The 24,627-nt window shown below is 33.2% G+C and overlaps 2 protein-coding genes across 2 annotated transcripts in view; both read right to left on the bottom strand.

Annotated features, from left to right (window-relative positions):
- Nucleotides 1–44: 44 nt before the first annotated feature.
- LOC106712914 (scolexin B) lies at nucleotides 45–10,079 on the bottom strand. Its single transcript, XM_045679217.1, has 6 exons — nucleotides 9,932–10,079; nucleotides 6,727–6,898; nucleotides 3,894–4,047; nucleotides 3,501–3,653; nucleotides 937–1,074; nucleotides 45–458 (listed from the first exon to the last, which is right to left on the bottom strand). Exons 1-6 carry the CDS (start codon nucleotides 10,044–10,046, stop codon nucleotides 300–302), a joined length of 891 nt encoding a protein of 296 aa, XP_045535173.1. The 5' UTR covers nucleotides 10,047–10,079; the 3' UTR covers nucleotides 45–299.
- A 6,831-nt stretch (nucleotides 10,080–16,910) lies between these two features.
- LOC106712920 (progestin and adipoQ receptor family member 4) overlaps nucleotides 16,911–24,627 on the bottom strand; it is a 53,434-nt gene continuing 45,717 nt past the window's right edge. Inside the window, exons 5-6 of the mRNA XM_045679438.1 lie at nucleotides 18,082–18,222; nucleotides 16,911–17,368 (exon numbers count right to left, since the gene is read on the bottom strand). Of these exons, the coding sequence (XP_045535394.1) occupies nucleotides 17,303–17,368; nucleotides 18,082–18,222 (207 nt within the window). The 3' untranslated portion in view covers nucleotides 16,911–17,302. The remainder of the gene's footprint in view (nucleotides 17,369–18,081; nucleotides 18,223–24,627) is intronic.

The raw sequence follows: 24,627 nt of genomic DNA, 5'->3' as shown, positions 1-24,627 counted from the left end.
GTGAGATTACAACGGCGCGGCGCCCGCTTTTATTTTTCCCATGTCTTTGGGGGTTAATATAATTATGTGAGACTGAGTACTGAGACTGAGTGAGTCATCTTTTGGGTTCTCCTTAAAAACAGATATTTATATGATCTTTCAATGCAAGCATCACTACAGTCGAACACAAAAGTGGCTTTTAAACACTTGATAATGTTTTACATTAACAAAAACTTGTAACAGTGTTCAAAAGACGGCACCCAATCGGACATGTATAGTACGGAGTTTCTAAGTATTATATATAAATTAAAGGTAATCATTTAGATGCCAGTAATCTTGCGTATCCAGGGGCGTGCTGTGGCCACTTTGGAGCAGTACACGGTCGCACCGTTGCGGCACTCCAAGGCGTCGTTCTCCACCCAGGACGCTATGCCGATTAGCACACCGTTTTCGTCCACAATACCGCTGCCGCTGTCACCCTGTTGACGAACAATAGAAACAAAAATTAATACGCTTCTCACTGACGCGTCATCTGTACAAAGATATTGCCTGTTCATATTTAATTAGAGTGGAGACGTATTTGCCTATCGATTTTAAAAAATAACTACTTGTAATTCTAGTTTCTAGTTTTTCTATGTATTATTTCGCAATTTATTATTTTATGCTCAACAAATTGGATTTCTTGGATGGAAAATTGTAATATCCATTAAAATAAAATACATTTGAATTATTACAATTCAATTTACAACCTTGTCATGTAAAGTTAACATATGAACTATCGAACAGTTATTGAATAATGTATTTTTTTGTAGAATTTGATCCAAATATTCGGATTGGGTTTTCAATAATTTCCTTTAAACTATTCAGATTAGATTAAGCTTATTAAGATTTTTATTATTTTTAATGATATTTTAAAAGTTCCTTTATTCGTTTATGATAAGGACAATAGCAACTTACATTGCAAGCGGAGTCGTATCTGGGGGCGCGTCCTCTGATACAAATCATGTCTTGTGAGTCGTATTCTTCTAACCTTGCGCATTCTTCCTCTGCCAGCAGTGACAGATCCATGCCGTGCATCTCGTGTCGCATTGTTTCCTGACAAATCAAGTTTAAACTTTAAAATTCATTACTGTGGGTTATTTATTCTATACTCTCGAAATACTCGTGGATTGATATCTTTTCTCAGTTTCCTTAAGCCACTTTTACAACACATTTAAATACAAGTGAAATTAAAAAAAAATACAAATCTTACGTCAAGAACGTCTATGCCTATTTTTTTTGTCAAACATCGCCTAAGAATTTAAGCGTGCGATTCCATTACTAAACCACTCGTACAGTCAGTAGTTCATAAATATAGTGGCAGTCAAGATATCCAAATATATAGGAACACCTAAAGTCATCAATTATATAAGTACAACCAAAGTCATCAAATTAATTGAAGCATCCACCCTGCTCAAAAACACCGGAGCGTTCACATCGTCATATATATGAGTACATTCAAAGTGCCCATAATTATAGTAACAGACAGAGCGTCAATAGTAACGAAGCATCGAAAGTATGCAAAAATATCGTAACATTTGACAAATTTGAACTCTATCTCTATTTACTTAAAATATACTTTGAAATATACTACTTCTGTTAAATTCATTTGACATTTTATATCAAAACATTTTTTTGCTATTTACTTCAAGTTTACGTCCCGCATGACAGATAGGTACGAGATAGATAAGCAATATCAAATTTTAATTTGTCACCATATATGCCAGTTTGGCCTTACGGCTTAACTGCTCGCTGTAATACGCAGTTTTGGTGATTCGAATCCCAAAGTTATTTTTACATTTTTAAGGTTTTTAATTTTATTATCAAAGCGTTATATAAAATTGAACTTTATCGCAACAATTATTGGTTACTATTCGACATCTTTAAAAATTAAGGAACCACAATATTCCTTGTCCCTTTTTTTAACCGAGACGTCATTAGCATGTTTTTTTATTGTTCACGTTTATTATTGTAAGTTTCGTCATTTAATTCCGCGCGGACTGTCACTGGCGACATCGAATACGTGTAATAAATCTATGCTTGGAAAATTCTACTGCAACCGGACTGAAGATACCTAACAGTAAGAGAAAAATATTTTGATACAAATTGTCAATTAATTTAACAGAAGTTGTATAGATGGCCGAACCTAATCGTTATTAATTTTATTTAAATATTTAATACCCCAAAAATAAAAATTTAAAATTGTTTTTGTTAAGTAAAAAACATATTCTAAGTAAATTACTAGATTTTTCCTTTTCATTAAAAATAAATCAAGCCCTATACATATATTGATAATATTGAAAAATAAAAACCTTGTAAGCCTGGGATTCGAACCATTAAACTTACGTACTGCGGCGAAAATAGTAAAACACTGAAACTAGCACATATTGTGACAGAATAAAATTTGATATTACTTACTAGCTTTTCCCTAGACTTCGTCCGCGCGGAATAAAAAAAATGCTCACAAGATAAAAAGTTCCTATGTCCGTCTCCTAGTTCTAAGCTACCTCCCATCAATTTTCAGCTAAATCAGTTCGACCGAACTTGAGTTATAAACAGTGTAACTAACACGACTTTCTTTTATATATATAGATAGGTAGATTAGGTATCTGTCATGTATCGTAAATTTATAAATTTTAAGCGTTATAATAATAAGAAGAAAAATGTTGGGTTGTCCGATAAGTTCGTGCCCATTTTTAAGGGAAATTTTAAAGGCCCTTTTTGGCATACGCCTTTTAAATTATATTTGTTCGATTTTATAGCAAAAAGTCTTATGTATTTCGGCAAAAATTAAGTTAATCAGTTTTTATAAAACTGATAGAAAAGAACGAATCGTGTCCTATATGGCATTTGTCAAAATATGGCTGAAGTTAAGCTTTTCAGTATGTATGTGTTATGTAAACATGTCATATGTTTTCAATAATTGTAATATATTCGGGTCTATTCTAAGATACCTACTGAAAATTGGAACGAACTTATTGGACAACCTATTATGTTGATACAAAGCGTCAAATGAATTTAACAGAAGTAGTATATTTCAAAGTGTATCTTAAGTAAATAGAGATAGAGTTCAATTTTGTCAAATGTTACGATATTTTTGCATACTTTCGATGCTTCGTTACTATTGACGCTCTGTCTGTTACTATAATTATGGGCACTTTGAATGTACTCATATATATGACGATGTGAACGCTCCGGTGTTTTTGAGCAGGGTGGATGCTTCAATTAATTTGATGACTTTGGTTGTACTTATATAATTGATGACTTTAGGTGTTCCTATATATTTGGATATCTTGACTGCCACTATATTTATGAAGCTGACTGTACACAAAGTTTTTTTTATCGCTGTTGTTATTTCTGATGATAAAGATGGTAATATTTTTATACATATCTTACGACAATGGCAAATTACTGTAAGATTTGAAGAATTCTTCATCGTTTGAATGCTTAAGATTAGTTTGTTCTAATTTGAATATATTTACCCCATGATGCTCGGCTCCGTAAACAGCGTATCCAACGTTAATTCCGGCAGGAAGATCCTGCAACTCATTCAGTTCTGCAGCGGCTATCGTCACACCGTTCAGCTCAAGAGGTTCCTCCAATTCCGCTAAGAGGTAATCGAATCTCGCAGCTACCTAATGTCAAAGGAATTGAAAGATTAAACTACAAATACAGGGAGGAAGGCAGATGTCATGTCACTACAGGCCGCACTACAGGGAAAGGGATTAGAGCATATTTTCACTTAGCGGCTAGCCGCTCGACATTACCCACGCGCTGTCATTTTGTATAGAAGTTGTGGTCGTGCTATTGTAAATAGAACAAATGACTCTGTAGGTTAGTCGAAATAGGTACTTAATGATATTGAGTTTAGGTACCTGTTTGATGTTGTAGCGTTTTGCGTTGAGCCAGTAAGGTCCGACGGCAAAGCGCGGATGCACGTACAGTTGCTTGACGCGTCGCGACACTCCGCTGCCGTCCTCAGAGTTGTTAGTGCCGGCCAGCACGTATTTGCCGCCGGTGAACAGCGTGCTACAACAAAAACACAAGAATAAATAAATAGACAAAAATGAGAAGACAACATTATAAAAACTTTGAAATACACACCAATTGTCTATGTCTAATAATTTATGCTAACTATGGCAGGTTTTATGGTTTGGCATCTTTTGGTGGTGGTACAAATACTACAAACACTATTTTACAAGAAGAAATTTATTTGATAGGTTGAAATCCTAAGAATTTATACAACTAAATGTTAAATGTTCTTCGTTCTTTCTCTATTTTTCTGTGAAAAATAAATTTTTGATCCGAAGTATACAAACATAATGAAATACGTGGAATAGAATGACAATCTAAACTATTGCAGGATACTACATCGGTTTTATTATATGCTTACAATGCTTATTATTCCCAAGTTTCTTTATCAAATTTTGGGTTTACGGTCGGTCGCACAATTCAATTTGACATTGCAAACTAAATCGCCCGTGGAGAAGTACTTTAAATGGCCTGTTTTTAATATGTACTGAAGACATATAATGTTATACAGTTATTATGATATTGACATACTTTAATACTATTAATATAAATCGTTATTTATTACAAACAAGATAATTAGGTTTAATGTCTTATTCGTATAACATCGTGATGCATCCAACACATATCGGCGAATAAATTCAATGATATGTGTGAAGTCAACCAAACAGCACTGGGCCAGCGTGGTTGACTATGGCATAGTCACCCCTAACTTAGGATAGGTTCCGAGCCCCTCAGTGGAGATGTTAAGCGAGCTGATGATGATGAGATCTTACTCAGTTATACTTGATATTACATCTATATATCTATCTATATATATAAAAGAAAGTCGTGTTAGTTACACTATTTATAACTCAAGAACGGCTGAATCGATTTGACTGAAAATTGGTGGGCAGGTAGCTTAGAACCAGGAAACGGACATAGGATAATTTTTACCCCGTTTTCTATTTTTTATTTCGCGCGGACGGAGTCGCAGATAAAAGCTATTATAATATTATAATATTGTATATAGCTATTTATAATATTGAGAGCATGAATATTAAGAAAATTAATTGCGTATGTATAAAATAGAATCATAACAAGGAAATACCGGAGGTATTGCCCAGAGTATTGACGTACTTAAATATTTATGTTGGAGTTTCTTGTGAATACCAATCAGTGTTTACAAGACACAATAGTGATCCTTGAAACGTAAATATGCGATGACAGGAAAGCGAAACAATTCTTTGTCTTACTTCAACAGTATCTGTTCAAATATATCGGAACCAGGTAAGAAAATTATGGAATTATTTCTTGAATTTCTCAAAAAAAAAAAAAATTAATTACACTGACAAAAATATTTGCACCCCGTTCGTTCGCTTTAAAAAAATTGAGATAATAATAAGTTCATGAGGAGTTAAGATCGTATATAAATTTCAACTTCGATTCAAACTTATTTCTTATACTAAACTTCACAGAATTTAACTTAAGGAAAACTGAAGCTTTTTTATTGCCTTATCGTTGGTTTCTGATGCCAAAATCCGTGTATAAAACATATTGTTATCTCTATTTTCTTAAAGAGGATAATAGAGAGGGATGACGATATGTTTTATACAGCGTTTTTGGTCTCAGAAACCAGCAATTAATCATATCATGTTATTAGTACGTATAAGCGATCCTTTGTTCATTTTATGTTCATTCGATGACCTGTTTTGTTCGTTTTGTGTTGACCTTCGTCAGCTTATCGTTGACTACACAAACTTGAGACCTATTAATATAGAAGTGGGATTATAAATTTAAAAAAAGAAACAATGTTCAATGCATTGGGGTTACCATATTTTGTTGCTATAAAAATCTTTTCTATATGGCAACCCTACTGTATTAAGCTGCCAAATGTTCGAAAGATTATCAATTACACGCTAGTCTATTAATTTACCTATAATACCTATGTCTTGTTAGACATTTGTTAATTTATAATTTCGAGCAATTAAGCGGATATGTTAATTATACATTTTTCATAGTATTAATAAGTTAAGAACGGCTTAACTCACGTGTGATCGTCCGGTGACGGCACCGACTAGTTTCGGACCCGTCCTACCTACTATATCTTGTCAAAAAACAATCACGATGCAACAAAAATAAGGAAGCTTTGTAGGTACAGATAGTACAAAAAAAAAGAAGGTAACACCATAAATGTCTGACTATATGATTCACGGATAAAAACAATGTGTGGCGTAGTACGCGAGGTAACGTTAACAAAGTCAGGTATGTATTTAAAAAAAAATATCAAGGGCTCCATATCTGGTCTAATAAGTATACCTTGCTCGACTGTATTTTCATCCCTTTGGATAATCTGTTGCTTTAAACATTTACTTAGTCTTATGTATTTGCACCCAATAACAATAATTTAAAATGCAACGTTGTTTTGTTAATTAATTTTGCTGACCGTACGGTACGTTATTAACTAATTACAATAACAAAGTAATCGATAGTATGTTTTCAATAACGCGGGGTTTTCCTTTTGGATTAACAACAAATAAGTACTTAATATGCAAATTGAACGTATTAATTTTATTATAATGTTAAGTCATGGTTAACTTATAGTTGACTGAGGCATGGTTTTATAGTGTGTGAAGTGATGTTATCACCAGATTGATATGACAGTAATGCTTTTATATTAGAGAATTTAAAAGGACATACCAGTGTGCAGCTGTGAGGATCCATTTGGGGCTGATTATGGTGCCACCGCAGGTGCCGCCGAAGAGCACCGCGTGCGGGAACCTCTCGTTGACGGGTCTGCGCGCGCGCTCCTCAGACTCCTCAAGGTGCCGTTCGCTCACTCCCTTCGTGCTTCCGCCGTAGTTCACCGCATCTATCGTTAACAGGAAGCCGTTAGTGAACGTTAGTTGCGTTGAACTTATTAATTCTTTAAGAAAATTTAAAAATCGTCTCTATATTTACCTAATACCATACTTGACTTAGGTATTATATTATTATACGCCGTTAGAGATAAGAATAATTTAATTTCAACGTAAAGCGAAACAAAACTACCAAATATGCATGCAATGATGCATTTTTTTGGGAAAACAACCTCCAATGATATCTCAAAAATATATGATAGGGTTTTCATCCCATTGTAACAGATGCGCTGTGAGATGACATTGTAACATAATGCGTATCGATTTGACTTGTGTTATATAAATAGTATCTAGTCTCACGGAGTTATATAAAACATATTGTTTAATTTACACAGTGTTATTATTATCGTAGGAACATTTACAATAGAATACTTGTTCACACTTTCATTCAAGCTGTGGTGTGAATAAGTTATTGTTCAATTTGTAGGTCGACTTTTTTGCTTTTTGACTTTAATTTAATCGTACTAATATTATAAATGCGAATGGATAGATGGATGGAAGTTTGTTTGAAGGTATCTCCAGAACGGCTCAATGAATCTCGATGAAATTTGGCATACATGTAGAACATAATCTGGAAAAACATAGCTTACTTAATAAGATTTTTCTTACTCTGAGTAGACGGAGTTGCGGGCGACAGCTAGTTGAAACATAATTTAACAAATTATAAATAACGTATGACCAGGGAAAAGTCTTTATTACCAGATTAGGCTATTTGCGGATTTCTGAGACTATAATCCCATCAAAGATGACGATATGATTTTGGGCTCAAAAACCAACGGTATGTCAATCGCATTTACGTCATTCATCATCATTTTACCGCAAAGATGGAGAAAGACGCGAAAGTTTTCGCGTATTTCAAATTTTGATTTATAAGTTGTTACTGTTGAAATACTTTTAACAGATTTAGTTTTATGATGCGAAATTCTACGTATATGCAGGACCAAAATGTTAATGTTAACTGAAGCAAGATATGACTTAAAGAAATTGACTGTAAAAGATCACAAAGAAAGAAATCTTTAATAACGAGTCATTTTGTGTCAATAGATAAGGTTCAAATGCGTCATTTCGTCCTCATTGTTGCGGTAAACAAGTTGTCAGCTAATTGCTCGCAAATGACACATTGATTTTACGTTTAATTGTAGTGCATTTGAATGATCGCTTTTCTTATCGTCAAAGGCAGGTATTTTTCTATTATTATTGGAACTCTTAGATACAACCGGAACTCGGTATTATGCCGGCACATCTGAAGATAAAGAAACCTTGACGATACATTTTAGATTGGCCCGAGCCTATTTATTATTCGGTGAACCGCAGTCACGCTCTGTATTTGCCGTTGCCATGGTAGCCCCGATGTTGTGCTGTCGTATATTGGTCAGTAGTTTCAACCTCAGTAATGCTATAATAGTTTCACACAAGGCGAGAAAACTGAGGCAGTACAAAAGTACAGTGCAGTATTGCTATTATCTTTGCTTTCAAAACAGTTCAAGTGCTGCACTATCTACTGTTCTGCTCTTGTGTGAAATAACATAAGTTAGCCAAACACCACAACGCCAAATGTTACATACCATGTTTATTCAATTGGGGTATCAATTATATTTTAAATGGCAATAATTTATACTTGATTTACGAGTTAAGAAAAACCCGCAAAATAACTAATAAGATAATGTTAATGTAAAACTATAATGTAGTATAATAAAAAAAACTTGAGAGGTGTCAAGGGACACCCGGATGGAACGAAGTTCCTTTCAATTAATTAGTGAAGGAACCAATGTTTATTCTATGAATAAAAAATTTAAGTCTTCACAAGAAGTACATTTTATTTCTATGAATTTTCGTTATATATTGTCACGTCGTTGCCATGGTGAAGTAGCGCTCATTCGTCTATAGCAAAAAGTGTCGTGACAACTTTTCGTAAGAATTTTTTCCGTCTAGCCCCCTTTCACAACGCGCGATAAGGAACTTCGTTCCAATAACTTATGCAGAAATATAAAGAAGTTTAAATTTTAAAATATTTGTGACATGTCTATCTCCAATTTGGCACCCGAATATCTCCACGACCTTGGTTTTTGCGGCTACTTTTTGTGTTTTTTTTTCACATTCAATATATAGTCTTGGGTACGTTGTGGTATCCAAGACTAGACTAGATATCACGTTGTAACTTTTCAGATTAAACAGGTTTTTGTAACTTATATCAAATTATTAAATTGGTACCACTAATCGCTTTCTAAATGGTGATAAATGAACTTGTTCGTGTCCTCACGTGCTTTGACACTTTGATAAGAGGTCGCGGTCGTATGACCTCTACAGCGATAATGTATAATTAAGATAGCAAAACTAAAGGTTCTCAACATATAAGAAATATTCAATAATATATGCACACTTGAACATTGTATTGGAAATACCCGCGCCATTTCTACCAAGGCAACGTCTTGTATATTTCCAAACGTGAGTAATCGCTGGAAACGAGTTTGCTTTATACTTATGTCAAGATTTAAATGTCAGTTTGTGTTGGCTGACAAACTTTAACATTGGATTTTTTAAATGTTATTGATTAAAATCAATCAGCAAAAAACTTGCATTCTTTTCGTGTAGGTTGGCTTATACAGTTTTATATTTTTTATGTTATTTATAAACTTTTAATTCAGAACCAGTTTCTTTAATATACCTACTTAATTTGTCACCAAAAATTATAAACAGAGCGGTATATATGAACAGTTTACACCGTGTGTGTTTACCAATTAGCATTCAACGGAATTACCCTCGACAAAGTTCATTCGCATAATTAGTTCCGAGGCGGCGGCTCATCGTAGTATTGCTTATCGTATTCCACACACACACACACCACAAAAAAAAACAAGAAAATATTAATTTAAAACACACATCTCGATGATTTAAAACACACATCTCGATGATTTAAAACACACATCTCGATGATTTAAATCTATTGTCGTTGTAATTAATTCACAGATAATTATTTATTTACTCACTTGTTTCTAGTTTTTGTACTGGATGAGGGTTGTTGTGATCGGGTCGCGCAGAGACAACACACGCGCACGCGCATACTGCGGCAACAAATAGTAACGACCTCTCTTGGCGGGCCATGGCTTCGGAATTCTTTGCGCCGTCGCTCGCCTGTCGCTTATATCTGTAGTCGCTCGCGGAAAACCAAGCCCGCGTCAACACTTATTGTTCATTTATTTAATTGTTCCGTTATTAATTGTTTGAAAATTATTATTTATTATAAGGTATTTGGATTTTGTTTGTGTTTTCTTCTTTCGTAGATCATTATTTCCACTTTCTTTTTTTAATTATAGGAACTTTAGCTCTCAATCATACGGGCACTTTTTTAATGCGCGCTAAAAACCGTCAAATAGAACGTATACATTTTTATGTATTTGTTTCTACAGTAGCGCTTTTAAAACGCGAGGTTTTTTTATTCATCAGTGTTGCATTTTGAGGACTGCACTGTAAGCGTTCGTCGCGCGAGAGTTGTTGTATTTGAACAGTTTTCTAACGCGCGATGAAAAAAGCGCCCGTATGAACGAGAGCTAAGAATAACAAATACTTAATCCATATATCGGAAACAGATAATGTAGTTTACCCTTCTAAAGTAGCAGACATTCATTATCAATGACGTAGGAACTAAATCTACCGTCCAAAATTATGATTTAAACTTAGTACATCCCTGTCTTTTATGTTGTTCTTTACCACTGATAGGTAACGTTTAGGAGACGTTTATTTTGTACGCTTGAAGTTTATAAATATTAAATCACCGTGCGTAACTTTTCGCGTTTATGTCAACACTAGCTATTTCACTGTTTTTGGCAGCATTAGACAATATCGTAATAATAACTTTTATCCAAATTAAATTGAAACAACAAACGTTTATCTATTTGTGCAACATTCACGATAAATGTATTAACTTAGATAAGAATTTAGTGAGTAACAAGTGCGTCGTTAAAATATCGGCCAAGTAAGTATTTATAACTGATACCGACATGCGTTGAAATGCCAATGTCAAAATATCAAGTAGGACAAGCAAGCAAAAACATCTTCTTCTTCTATCTATATAAAAGAAAGTCGTGTTAGTTACACTATTTATAACTCAAGATCGGTCGAACTGATTAAGCTGAAAATTGATGGGGAGGTAGCTTAGAACTAGGAGACGGACATAGGAACTTTTTTATCTTGTGTGATTTTTTTTTATCCCGCGGAGTCGCGGGTAAAAGCTAGTTTATTATAAACTAGCGGTATTCAAATAATAAAAAAAGCCTATAATGTTCTCACGTGCGTTCCCGCAAAGTTCGGTCAAAATCTGTCCAGCCGTTCCGGAGATTCCCCGGAAGAAACGCGGCGTTGCGGACAGACAGGCAGACGGACGAAGATTTAAAAAATTGGTCTTTCGTTTTCAGCAACGCTAACGCATCGTTTGTACCAAATGTGTTTTATTAGATGTATAGACAATTCAATTATTTTAATATGTATAGATGTAGAAAATTCAAACTGTAACGACTGTAGTGATACTCGTGTTAAAACATTTTTTGTCTCTATTTCTCCATAGAGATTGAGAGGGATGACAACACGCGCTTTTATACTTGACAGTGGAAACCCACTCAAAGACTTCTTGAGGGACGTTTTGAAGTACTTTTGCTGGCATTTGATTGTGTGGCTGAAAATCCGGTGCATCGCATCGCCGTCGCCGCGCCCTTGTGGCATCTCTCTTATGTTTGGGTGTAAAATAAAACATGGTTTAATTGGAATGGAAATAAACTTTAATATCCTTAATAACATCTACAATTTTAAGAATATCAATCGACTGTCGATCATAAAAAACCAATACAGTGTAATAATGCTCAACACTTCCTCGTCCGACTTATGGACAAAATACTGATATATTGCTCTCAAGTATCACTTAAATGTTTGCTTTTTTTCATTAACAATATCATTTAGCGGTTATTTATCAATTATTTGTCGTATTTTTTACTACAATTATTATGTGGCAATTAAAACAAATTAACAACGTATTAATAATATTGACTTATACCTAAGTTATTTGTAATCAAAAAAAATGAAATAACATGCCGAAATATATTGAGATGAATTGATTTAAATCAAAAATTAACACGTTATTTTATAATATAGTATCAATTCATCTACATACATACATATAATAAATAGTAAAGATTTGTATTTTTGTATGTAAACGAATAAACTCAAAACCTACCGGACCGATTTTAAGAAATCTTTTTCTATTAGAAAGCTTCATTAGGTACCACTGAGTAACATGACTATAATCATTACTAGTTTTTTTTTAATTCCGCGAGAATGAAATTGCGGGCATAAGCATGTTGTCAATTATATCGGCGAAGAATGATAAGGGATCTTTTAGTCACCAATTAACGATTGAATAAGTGTAACTGTTAGTTTCTAAGACCTCTGTATAACACATACCATTCCTGACATTATCCTTGACAAAACAGAGATAAGACTGGGTTTTAAACGCGGGTGTTTGTCTTAGAAATCCACGATTAGTCATACTGTTTACGTAGGTATAGTACATATTACGTATAAATAGATTTTGAAAAATATTAGTTGTTTATATTATCTAAATATAATTGTGCAAATTAAAGAAATATACAATTAAATGTTACACGTCTCTTCATCGCTTTGACGTGAAAAGTAAATTCCGACGGGAATATTATCAATTACATAAAGTATTATCTCTTTAGAAATTCCTACTAACCTAGAAAATACACTCATTAAATTGAAGTACATTTTCATTTTGCCTAATGTTACATAAAGTTTTAAAATTATAAAGATACCTCACTTTGTATATTTCATTTAATTAAAGTTGTGGGATAGCTAAAAATCTAAAGAGTGATTTAGGAAGTATCATGTATAAAATATAACAATGTTAATATTCCTTTCCAAAATCCAAAACATTGTCTGCTCTATATGTTTGTGAATGTCCGTCACTGTAGTGAAAATCCACGGTAAAAGAAACGGTGTAAATTAAGAACGATCATGTTTTTATAATTTTGTCCCCCTCAAAATAACATCGTCGTAACATTCTAGTGTTGTCTTAATTTTTTTTTGTTGAAAAATAAGTATTTATTTTCTGTTTTAATTTTTTTAGTTCATACTTTTAACTTTTTTTGAACGTATAAATCAACACAATGGCAGCTTATAAAAAAAACAATCTTTGGGTCATCGAAAACGCTTTATTGCGCAATTTGTCTAATTTAAAAAATGATCGTTTAGTTTTATATAACCATTTAAATTTACGTACCAATAAATATAATTACTGAGTATTTTAAAGCGGTTATTATCGCTAACTTACTGCACTAAATTGAAATAATAAATATCTTAAAATTATGCAAAACATAATTATGTTGAGATCCTAATTAACTTTAATCGTTTAAACTTTTTTGGATTCTAAAGCGTTATACCTAATAGTAAGATATTTTAGAAATATTAACTGGAATTTTAAAGGAAGTAATTACCATATTGTAGGAAACAAATTTCCTAATCACTTATATTAAGACGGAGGATAACGATTCAGTGTAAAGATGTGAAAACTGTTTTTTACAACAAAATAAAAATAAGAAAAAAGTTTAGATAAATATATACGCATTAACACATACAGTGTGATGTGTTTTTTATATAACGGTCAGTAAGGGACTCCCTTGGTGTAGATTTTTAAGGGAGACCACTTTTCGACTCTGAGTATGGCAGAATCTTAATAAACACTTGCTCAATAAGTCTGTAGTACACCGATATTTATTACAATCATCCAACGAGTTTATAAATTCAATTTTTTTTTACATAAAAATAATTCTACAATAAAAATAAAATGGATTAATTATATATCTAATACATTGTATGCATTAGTGGATTATTACACAATTATACATTGTCCACGTCTTTTCCGAACGTCCTGTATATAAATGACCGTAGAGCTCCACTGTAGTGACTCTTGTATTGATTTTAATGCATACCGCCATCATTTTTGATTCTCTTTGGTAAAACAAAAACTAAAATATATGTTAATACATATATAAAAAACCCTTCGTAAACAAGGCTACATAAATCTTTGAAGCTCGATGTTAGTCTCTAAGCGACTTACGCTATACGATGTCATAGAGATTCGTACGTTCGTACGTTCATACACGAAGCCGACATTTCTTTTTTCGCCAACATCAGTCTCTCCCCACCTACATATTTTTCAAAATCATCGTGATAAAAGTCGTTGCCATTTTTAAGATGTGTGTATTTTGTAAATTCGTGTTCGTATTATTATTTTGTAATATAGCTATTCATGTACTCAGCGAAAATACGACTTGTCGACGATTCAACGTTGTGAACGCTACGAGATACTGTCTACGCAAGTGTACAATATTAATTTCGAAGATTCATGTTTCCTTTTTGTACGAAGGGCCTTAGTGTCACGGCAGTAGAATTCTACGGTTAGAATATCAAACGTACAGAAACAAGTAAACAAGACCATGTTAATGGCTTAATAATCAAAGAGTTAACCAGAAACATAATTAATATTGTTATGATTTGATATAAATATGTCTGAGTAACAAGGAAAATTGTATTAAATTCCTTCAGTGACAAATATTGTTTTGGTACAGTTTTATTTAAACAAATTATGTAATATATATTACATGAAAAAACCATTAAATTAAACAGGTTTATAGTTTTATAGTTTTTAATTAAAATAATTTAAATTTTTCTTTTATGGAAAAATATGTAGTAATACGATAGCGGAATAAAGAGATTGAAATGTCTATAAAATAATGCTAAGAATAGTATTTTGAATAACATCGTATTTTATGGGATTTATACATTTAAAAATATTAGAGTTTAACACTTTAAAAAGTAATTTGCATGAATAAGGAGTTTAATAAATGTTCCAAAAATATAAATATTTTGCTCGGATAAAAATAGCGCAGAGTAAATATTTAAATAGTAACTAAGCTTTGATAAAGATCAATTAAATACTGGACCATAAACTATTGTTAAAATTTCTTCGTACCTTCAAGGAAAAAAAAGTAAACGAAATAAGTTAAAAAAGTACAATATTTTACTATTAATTAATCTATATCTTTCTTTCATTTAATAAGCGTTTTTTTTTAAATTTCATATCTATATAAATTAATATTTTTTTATAAAACAATAAATAGCAATCGGATAATTTTGTCTAAAATGCAGAGGGGAAAAAAGTAAATAAAAATTTATTTTTATCTATTTCCCAAACAAGTTTCATCACCAAAACTCTCTTCTCGAATTATTGCTTGAAATCTACCTATTTCTACAAATTACTACTTATATCTATCAACTACTGGATATTTACTAAGAAATTACATCTAATCTTGAAATTGCCTAAATATATCTTTAAATTTGCCTTAGCATTTTTTTCCTTATACAACATAAAATAACAAAAATCCGATATAAATTCCACTTTACTTTGTTACATTTACAAAAACTCATAGTTAGCGAGTCAGAGGAAGTAAGTATGAAATTTATGTGACGAATATTACTTAAAACCATCATCTAAATTCACAAGACGCATATTGAAAACATTATTTCATGTTTATAAAGTCATTTCTTGTTATATTAAACAAACGGGTTTTTCAAAGAGCTAATGGTCTCTTACACATTTAGTACTACTCCGACTTGCACGTACTAGAGTGACCTTGCATGGTTCGTAGGACTGAACACTGAGTAATAGGAATTATTGAAGTAGATAAATGAATAATTGTTATTTTTAATATTTTTCACTTATATTTTATTAACCAAGCATTAGAGCGTCGATGGCGCAGTCAATCACCGAACTTGTAATCTACAAGTTCTTTCGATCTTTGGGTTTGATTGCTGATGCTGTAACCTGCACATCTGTGAGGAAATCTAAGAAGCGTGAGAAGTCAACCAACCAGGAATGGGCCAGCGTGGTTGACTATGGGCTACTCATCTCTAACATAGGGCAGGCTCGACCCCGGTGGGGACTATGACCCTAAAAATAAGCACTAATTAAGTGCCCTCGAGTGATTTCTGTAACATTCTAAATAAGCTTATTAACTATTAATTTACAAATTCATCTAACGATTAATATTTAATTTACAAAGAAAAAATCTTTGAAAATATTTATCTAATAAAAAAACCTAAAATGGATAATCGACTATTTCTGTAATAATTACTCTTTTATAATCGAATTTATTAACTAACATGTTTTTAATAGCCGTATCTATCTATATGTATTTATGTAATGGCTACAAATTATTAACGCATTTATTGTTATCATTTACCTCGTTTATTTAAATATTAAAACTATTAATGTGTAATTACGACGTGTATGTAGGCCGTCATATTGTCATCTAACAACTCTTCTCAAATTTATTATCTATGGAATAAATAGTTTCACATCTGTACCGTATCTGACTTAATTTCTTGATTTATAATAAATTTTACTAGACGATGTTTGTTACATTATCTTTTTTTTTCATCATCTTTACTCACCTTTTATTCTTTTGGTGTATTTCTTAACTGAAGTCAATATAAAAATATGAATAAATATTAATAATATCAATTAAAACATAAGCAACACGTGTTCATATTAAATACAGTTTGAATCTACTTTGTGACACGAACCAATCAACAGATGGCGTGGCTAGATGCTACAATTGGCTAATAATGTAATGGTCACTTTTACGATATGAATAAGTGTTCGGCCAAAAAATATGTGTTCATAAGATAGTAGTATTCCATTGCTATCCTTTTCTTCAATCTTAAAACTACGATCTGGCCACGACTTATTATAAGTAAATAGATAATATGGAACATAACATGTAGTAGTTAGGTTTTTCCCGCATTTCTTTATATATTTCCATATATTTAATACTTCTATGTAGATTCGACGTAACTTTTTCTTCACTTATACCATTCAATGCTTTGTATTATTGATTTCTAATTTATATTTATCACTGAACTGTATGTATATTCTATATTAGACTTCTGTGGTCGTATTGTGTGCAGATAAATATAGGTATATTTGGTGAGATGACCAGACAAAAATTTTCCTTTTTTTCTTCCCCCTTTACGTCGATCATTTGCGCTTGTGGCAATTTTGGTGTTTCTCATAATCTTAAACCAATCATTGAGGTAATAAACAGATTTATGAAGTGTTATTTGAAATTATAAATTTCAATTTAATAATAAAAATATTCAATCGTTTTGGGTTTTTTAAAACACGATGTAGTTACTGTTTGAATGGTAAGCACTATATGGTGTTAGCGTGTGTGAAGGATTGTGGGAGACGTCAGTGGGTGGAGGGAGGTCGGCGACGGTGATCACCGTCAGAGATGGCGCAGCGGTGCGTGGCAATCGACGCGCGACATCCACGCCAGGTCTAGTGTCGTCACCTAAAAAACAAAGTGATTATTTATAAATTATAAGCGAGAAGTAGTTTGTTTTTTGCGGCATCAAATGCAATGTGATCATGACTTATCTACAAAAAAAATAGATTAAATGATAAAGTATTATAAATGCTAGTAGTATAACCGAGTATCTTAAATTCGAAATGTACAAATTTGAAAAAAAAAAGTAGATTTTCATATAAAAAGCAGTAAGAAACTTAACCTTAGAAACACAGATTTATTACCTGAGGATAATTTTCCTATGTTTGGATGAATTTCCCCAGTGTTGTCAATTCAAATACAAAATGACGGATCAAAAATCAACTCTTGATTAGACGTCATACTTGTATGAAACACGTTAAGTGTAGATAGGTTATGTATGCTTTGAAATTTATAGATTTTATCAAGAAAATCAGTCACTTGATTGGTTTTTAATAATAATAATAATGTTTATTTGATTCAGACTACAAAGATCCATATTATTATACTAGAGTTAGTAAAGGCTTAAAAAAATTTTGGAATTGAATTATTATTCTAGAGATTTTAACTAGAAGTAAGGTTTATTTTCATTGACTGCATTTTCTGCCGTTTTGTTTCGAGGGTCCGTCAATCACATCCGTCGTACGAGGGCACTGTGCAGCGCGATGCGCCGATGACATTGTGTCGCCAAGATATTTGAAACGACTAATACCGAAATATAAACAAGTGTATCAACATACCTGGTGCATGGAATAGACGGCTAGGACGACAAGGACGTGCATGATATTGTGGGAATTGAGACAGCGGTCCACAGCGCCGGGGAACCACTTCTCCGGGATGTGCATCGCTCCTATCACACCCCCGCCCAGGGATACGGCGTCCTGGAACACGATAGTCAGATTTATTAACACTTTCAATGCCGTTACTATTTATGTATTAGAGGAAAGTCGTTGGCGCAAGGTTTAGGGGCTGATCTTGTTATAATTATCTTGGCCATATTCAATTAAGTTTATTTCTTGGTAAAATAGATTTCCGGGAAAAATTACGTTTTTCTATAATAATTAATTTATTATATTGATAAATTAATTACATTTTAATCTAATTCGATTAAATTCGATAAAATATATTGAAAAATCTAGTTATCTTTTATGAATGGGAACTTTTGTTTTTCGCAAAAGGACTGCTATTTGTTAAAATTTGTTTTACTTTTATTTAAGCAGCAAGAATAGTTTTATCATAAAATACGTGAATATAATCTGAAAAGATAAAGTAGGAAAACCATAGAATTGCGGACATAGAGGAAATTCTTTAGCGTCCGCTCATCACGTATCAATAAAGCTATTATTGCTAATAACAAAAAAAAAAACAATGCATATATATTGTAAAAATATGTAGGGATTTACAGACCTCGTGCATATCATTTGGCGTGCTGCCAACTCGCGCCTCTCTCGCTTTGTGCAAACATCGAGACGACTTTTATATTTATAATAATGAAAATTTATAATAGTTTATAGACTTAGTAGTGTATTTATAAAAAAACCTTTTACACTAATTATTTTGTCCCGAAGTTGCGACATCTGCGGTTTATAAGCTATTTCATTTGTTAACTAAAATGCAGCCTTAAATCATACTGTAATTCACAGCGACTTGTGTATTCAGTTGATAAGCTACGAAATAAAACAGCTTTAATTTAGGTAGAGAAGGGATTTAAAAAGAAACTGTTTACGCTTTTTAAAAATAAGTAACACTAGAAAAATCAGAGGGTTAAAAGAGACAAAATAATATAGGCACCATGGCTGTTTTAACCGTTGTAGACGCTTTCTTTTAGGACATCCGCTTAATATTATCAACCAATTTTTTTAAAGTTATTAGAAGCGAAAGCTATATATCTTTTCGATCGCCATATTTAACCCTTTGTAACCTAGAGTTTCAATTTTGATACCAACCTTTTAAACCGAATGTTCACATTACTATTAGTTTTTTTTATAGGTTGGCTGTACGTATTTTACTGTTGTATATTATTCTTTCCAACGAAATGAAAAAAAAATCAAATGTCATTATTGTTTTATTTTATCTATGCCATATTACTTCCAAAATATTACTTCGAAAAAAATCACTTCCGTAAATCAGGCTATTAATGGTTAAACGCATTCCTTACGTAGTGTGATAAAGCACGGTTTGCGATTGTCGACTGTTGGCAGTTTTGTAACATGTCATTTGGGATCGTGCCAACTGTGTTCGGGCCACGCCTCGCCGCTCGCTGCTTCAACTTCCCAATGTAACATATTTCAGAGTTACGTGTGTTACATAACTTTGTACTTTTACGCAACGAATAGAGGAATTATCTAATACATGTTTTAATATTGTAGTCGTAATTGGTCACTAAGTAAGGTCCCTAGTCTTTAGTTTAATTAGTAATAGCTTAGTGACTATCAACTGACTGTGTACGGCATTTTGGGGAGCATTTTTTGGACAAATATGATCTCATACAAATAAATGTTGAAAAAGATATTGCTATTCTAAGACTAAATCTTGGACTAAGGTATTAAAGAAAGTTTTCCAATTTCCCCCAATGAATTTGTGTGGTTAATTTATTTTCAATACAAAAAATTGTAAAACGATTAATGTATTTATATTCCTGTTAACAATGTGTAAGCTATTTTATATATTCTGTAATTCCATAACCTAAAACATTATTTTGTCTATTCTATAAATCAATAACACTTTTGATTATTTTAAAATAACATCATTTATCATTGATTTGGGATCCACCATATTATTTAAATATTTGATTCACAAATTTGAAATAGAAATATTCTACTTATTTTGTTATTAATCGGACAGTAATTCGATATCGTAAATTAAAAGTATTGTAATGAGTAGTCTGAATGACAGCCAAGTTGGCATCATTCGGGGAATCGTGAGACAGATGTAAGATTAGTAATTGTAAAAAAGTTGTAATTTACAATTCATAAAAGAAAATATACGAGTTAAAGAAGACTGTATTTTATTAAAAGTATTCTCCGGCTGTGACTCCCACAGCTTCAGAAGTGGGATGACACGAGAACAAGCATTGTTTTCGATCTACGTCTACAAAGTTCATGTGAGTAAACCTTGTTCAATCAAATTTAAACATAAACATATTGCTGAAAAGTGTGTTTGTAGATAAACTGTAAGCGAATACAGAGAGAAGGATTTGTTTTGGGTTACAAAGCCATAACAAAATGGCTTAGGGTTGTGCTATGGTTCGTGTATGTGGGGAAAGTAAAGTACCTACATGGATACTTTTGGTTTTATCAAAATATCACTAGCACTCAAAAGTGTGTGCTATTTTTTTTTTTAAATTCATTATTCCTTATTCTCAGTATGGATTCTTATTATTAGTTGCTTTTATGTTTTTTTTAACAAATTATCATATTATATTATTATAATATTTTGTTATTTTGGTTATTATTTTGTCCAAATAAATACATAATTAAATAAATATATCAGAGATTGTGGATGTACATTGCAAAGTAAAGCAATCTTCCATTTAATGGAACAACATAAATGAAGGTGATTGTACATTTATGTCAAAAATGCTACATGTGGAAAGTACAAAATGTTATGTTGTTATTATTTAATTAAATTATTTTCTTAAATTTGGGTGTATTGTACAGATTTAAATACATTCTATGTGTTCAAAAAGGGTAATTATACACATAAATTAACTTCTTAGAAGTTAAGTTTAGTAAATACTATATCACAAGTTACACATAGCCAAAGCAATTAATTCAAGATTTACATCCTTATACTTCTACTTTTATATACTTGAAAATCAATATGAATACAAATAAAAGTTAACTTTGATTAACAAAACAAGATGTTGTTGAATGAAATAAATCTAATATTTTTAAGATTAACTATACAACCTACATTTTAATTCTGCAGACAAATTATTTTATAAAGTTTTGTGGAACTTTGCTCTAATCCTAAGATTAATTATGATGTGTTAAAATAAATATATAAAGTTTCAAAAAAAAAAATATTGAAATTACAGAACTTCTTTATTTATCTCTCATAATTTATAAATAACACTTGATTTTTGGGTTTCCTGGTTTTACCTGTATGTGACTATGATACTAAGGCGAGTTAAAACTCCTGAATCCTATAGTGTGACTGGTATTTTGGGATTATTGATTCATTCCTTTACTATTCATTCCTTTCTTGCATGTTACAGTACTTATATTGATGTTTACAATTGTAATGTCAAGAACTTACATGTGACACCCTGTAAGGGCATAGCAATATATGTGTAGGTACCAGAGTTTTGTACAATAATAATTAAATTCCATTAAACATTTTCGAGTTTACATGAATAATAAATTAAAAATCTATAGAGAAAATGAACATGGCTGTTTATGTAACCTGACAAAATTCTAGTTTTTATGCTATTCCTGTATTGTTCTTTGTTACGAACTAAGGAGATTATGTTGGAAAATTTTAGTATTGTTATTGGTTACTACGCTGATAATTGTCAGTTTCAGATGCCACAATGGGACGTGAGAACGATAATTAAGGAGATCCAGTTGTGCCCAGGTGCGAGGACCAGGGTGAAAATAAAGACTAGCATTGCGTGATGATAAGACTAGCGTGTATTCACGGCTGAGAAGCGAGATCGGCGACAATCCGGGTTTGAGACTAATGACTAAGACTGACGTGAGCTCTGATATGAGATCGATTACAGATACCTATGAGTTCTCAGGTGTGAGAGCAGTGAAAGACTGACGGGAGCTCAAGTGTGAGAGCTATAACAGAGACTGACGTGAGCTCAGGTGTGAGAGCTATAACAGAGACTGACGTGAGCGATGAATCAAGGTTGTGCTCTCAGGTGTGAGAGCGACGGCCGCGATTTGTATCCACTGAAGTATGTGAACGATGAATCAAGGTTGTGCTCTCAGGTGTGAGAGCGACGGCCGCGATTTTTATTCACTCAAGTATAAGAACGATGAATCAAGGTTGTGCTCTCAGGTGGGAGAGCGACGGCCGCGATTTGTATCCACTGAAGTAAGTGAACGATGAATCAAGGTTGTGCTCTCAGGTGTGAGAGCGACGGCCGCGATTTTTATTCACTCAAGTATAAGAACGATGAATCAAGGTTGTGCTCTCAGGTGGGAGAGCGACGGCCGCGATTTTTATTCACTCAAGTATAAGAACGATGAATCAAGGTTGTGCTCTCAGGTGGGAGAGCGACGGCCGTGATTTGTATCCGCTCAGGTAAGAGAGCGATAAATAAAGTTTGTATTCTCTCAGGTGTGAGAGCGACAGCCGAAATTTGCCGAGCTCACGGGCGTGAGCAATGGATCAAATCTGCGAATGCTTAGGAGCGAGAACTATGACAGACCCAAGAACTTACCCAGATGCAAGAGCGGAGTGAGACGGGAGAATCCGAGGTTTTTGAACTGGCCGAAACCTTAACGGTAGCAGCGTGTCGAGGTTAATCATTGCAGTGCGGAGATGCACATGCTAGAAGCGGAAGTGTGCATTAATCGCCGCGAACCGAAGGAGCCACGTTGGAGAGGAAAGTCGAAACCGGAGCCTTCACTCTGCTGGAGATTGGCGTTATTTTCCAGGTGGCAATGTTCACCCGTTAAACGCTTCGCGACTTTAAAACACAAAAGGAATCCGGCAGCAGCAGTATGATGACTCGCGGCGCGGACAAGCTAGCTCTAGTAGCGCATCGACTGGACGAGACGGACAAGTCGACACGAACACGTACACGAGCGGAGAACACGTTGTGGGCCTGCTGTTTACAACCGCCTGCCAAACCACATCACAGTAGCTACCAGCTTCGCCTCATTTAAAGATAGATTAAAATCGTGGCGTATCCAGAAAGCTCGGTATAACTATGAATGATTTTTGTTGACTAAGAAAAATAATGTATAAGTATATTAATTGTGCTCATTTTTAATCAAATAATTTAGTGTAAACAATTTCTTGGTTTACATTAAGATTTTTATAACTTTTACTTTTATGAACTGTAATTTATATATTACCGTTAAAATTGTTATTGTAATTACTTTTGAAGCATTATTGCTACTTGAAGGTAGGTTTGTTGATCGGATGTTGGATATTTGTTCATCAGGCGACCGATTGCTTGTTGAAATGCTTATTGTATTGAAGTTATGGCTGTAGAGACGGCTCGATTAAATATTTTGACGCTGATATTCGTAATGACAGGAGAAATGCAACTATTGCTTCAAAATCGAATGGTTCAGGATTGACTTGCTATAGCCGACCAACTAGGACTTTGAGTTTGACTTTTGAGACTTTAAGTGTGCTCACGGAAAGTAAAGCATGTGAAGGATTGTAGCGCCTCTGTTTGTTGTTTCGAAAAGGTGCGCGCTCTGATAAGGACATTGAGAAGGTGCCGGACCGAAATGGAGACGATAAACGAGTTGCCCAACTGATTCGGACGGGGGGCGCTCGACTAATATATATTCGACGTTGAAATGAATGACCACAATGTGTATTGCCGTTTGCATTTGGGAAGCTAATGACCCCTTGCCAGCTCGATGGTAGAAGGAGTGCAAAGATGGGACATCATGACACCAGAAGACGGGCCTGCTCTTTTGTCATGGTTAATGGCCTAGGTGTATTGGAGGGCGTTACGGAGGTTTCGTTCAGAGTTAAGGTAAGGAGAACTGCTAAGGCAGTGGATATGTATGTGATAAGTGACGACTTTGTGAGTAACATTTATTTACAGTTATCCCTGATATTTTTATGACTGGTGCACTAAAAGTATTTGAGGTGATCCCAGGGCTAAAATATATTTTGAAGCTACTAGAGTCGTTAGGATGCCTAAATCTACTCATGCGTAGTTCATGTTGTTTCTTCTCCTTTTATTGATCCGAAAATGTATGTTAACTTTTTTATTGGGGGTACAGCCGGAAAGAAGTGTTGTTTATTTCTTGGCGAATACGAAACGAGGAGTATATTTAGCGCATTATAGACTTGTAATTTATCGGATGGCTCTTACAAGAGATTAATTTGCTACAACTGGTTTTGAACGCCGAGGCAGTTTTGGTTCCTCTGACTCCTAACTATTTATGCATGAAAGAAATAAAAATAATATCTGACGTGTTTCGGTTGAGTTTTAGCACTTACTTACTCATATACGATGAGGATGAAGTGGAAATGTAAACTAATTATTGCGTAAAAAGTCTTCATTTGGTTATTTAGGCTTAAATATAAAGTAATAACAAGAAAGAAATATGCATCGAAATATGGCTGTGTTCTTACGAGTC

Source organism: Papilio machaon, chromosome 9 (genome assembly GCF_912999745.1).
Source record: "Papilio machaon chromosome 9, ilPapMach1.1, whole genome shotgun sequence".
NCBI classification, from domain to species: Eukaryota; Metazoa; Arthropoda; class Insecta; order Lepidoptera; family Papilionidae; genus Papilio; species Papilio machaon.
Note: the sequence above shows the minus strand (reverse complement) of the source record. Positions and strands in the feature narration are given on the sequence as shown.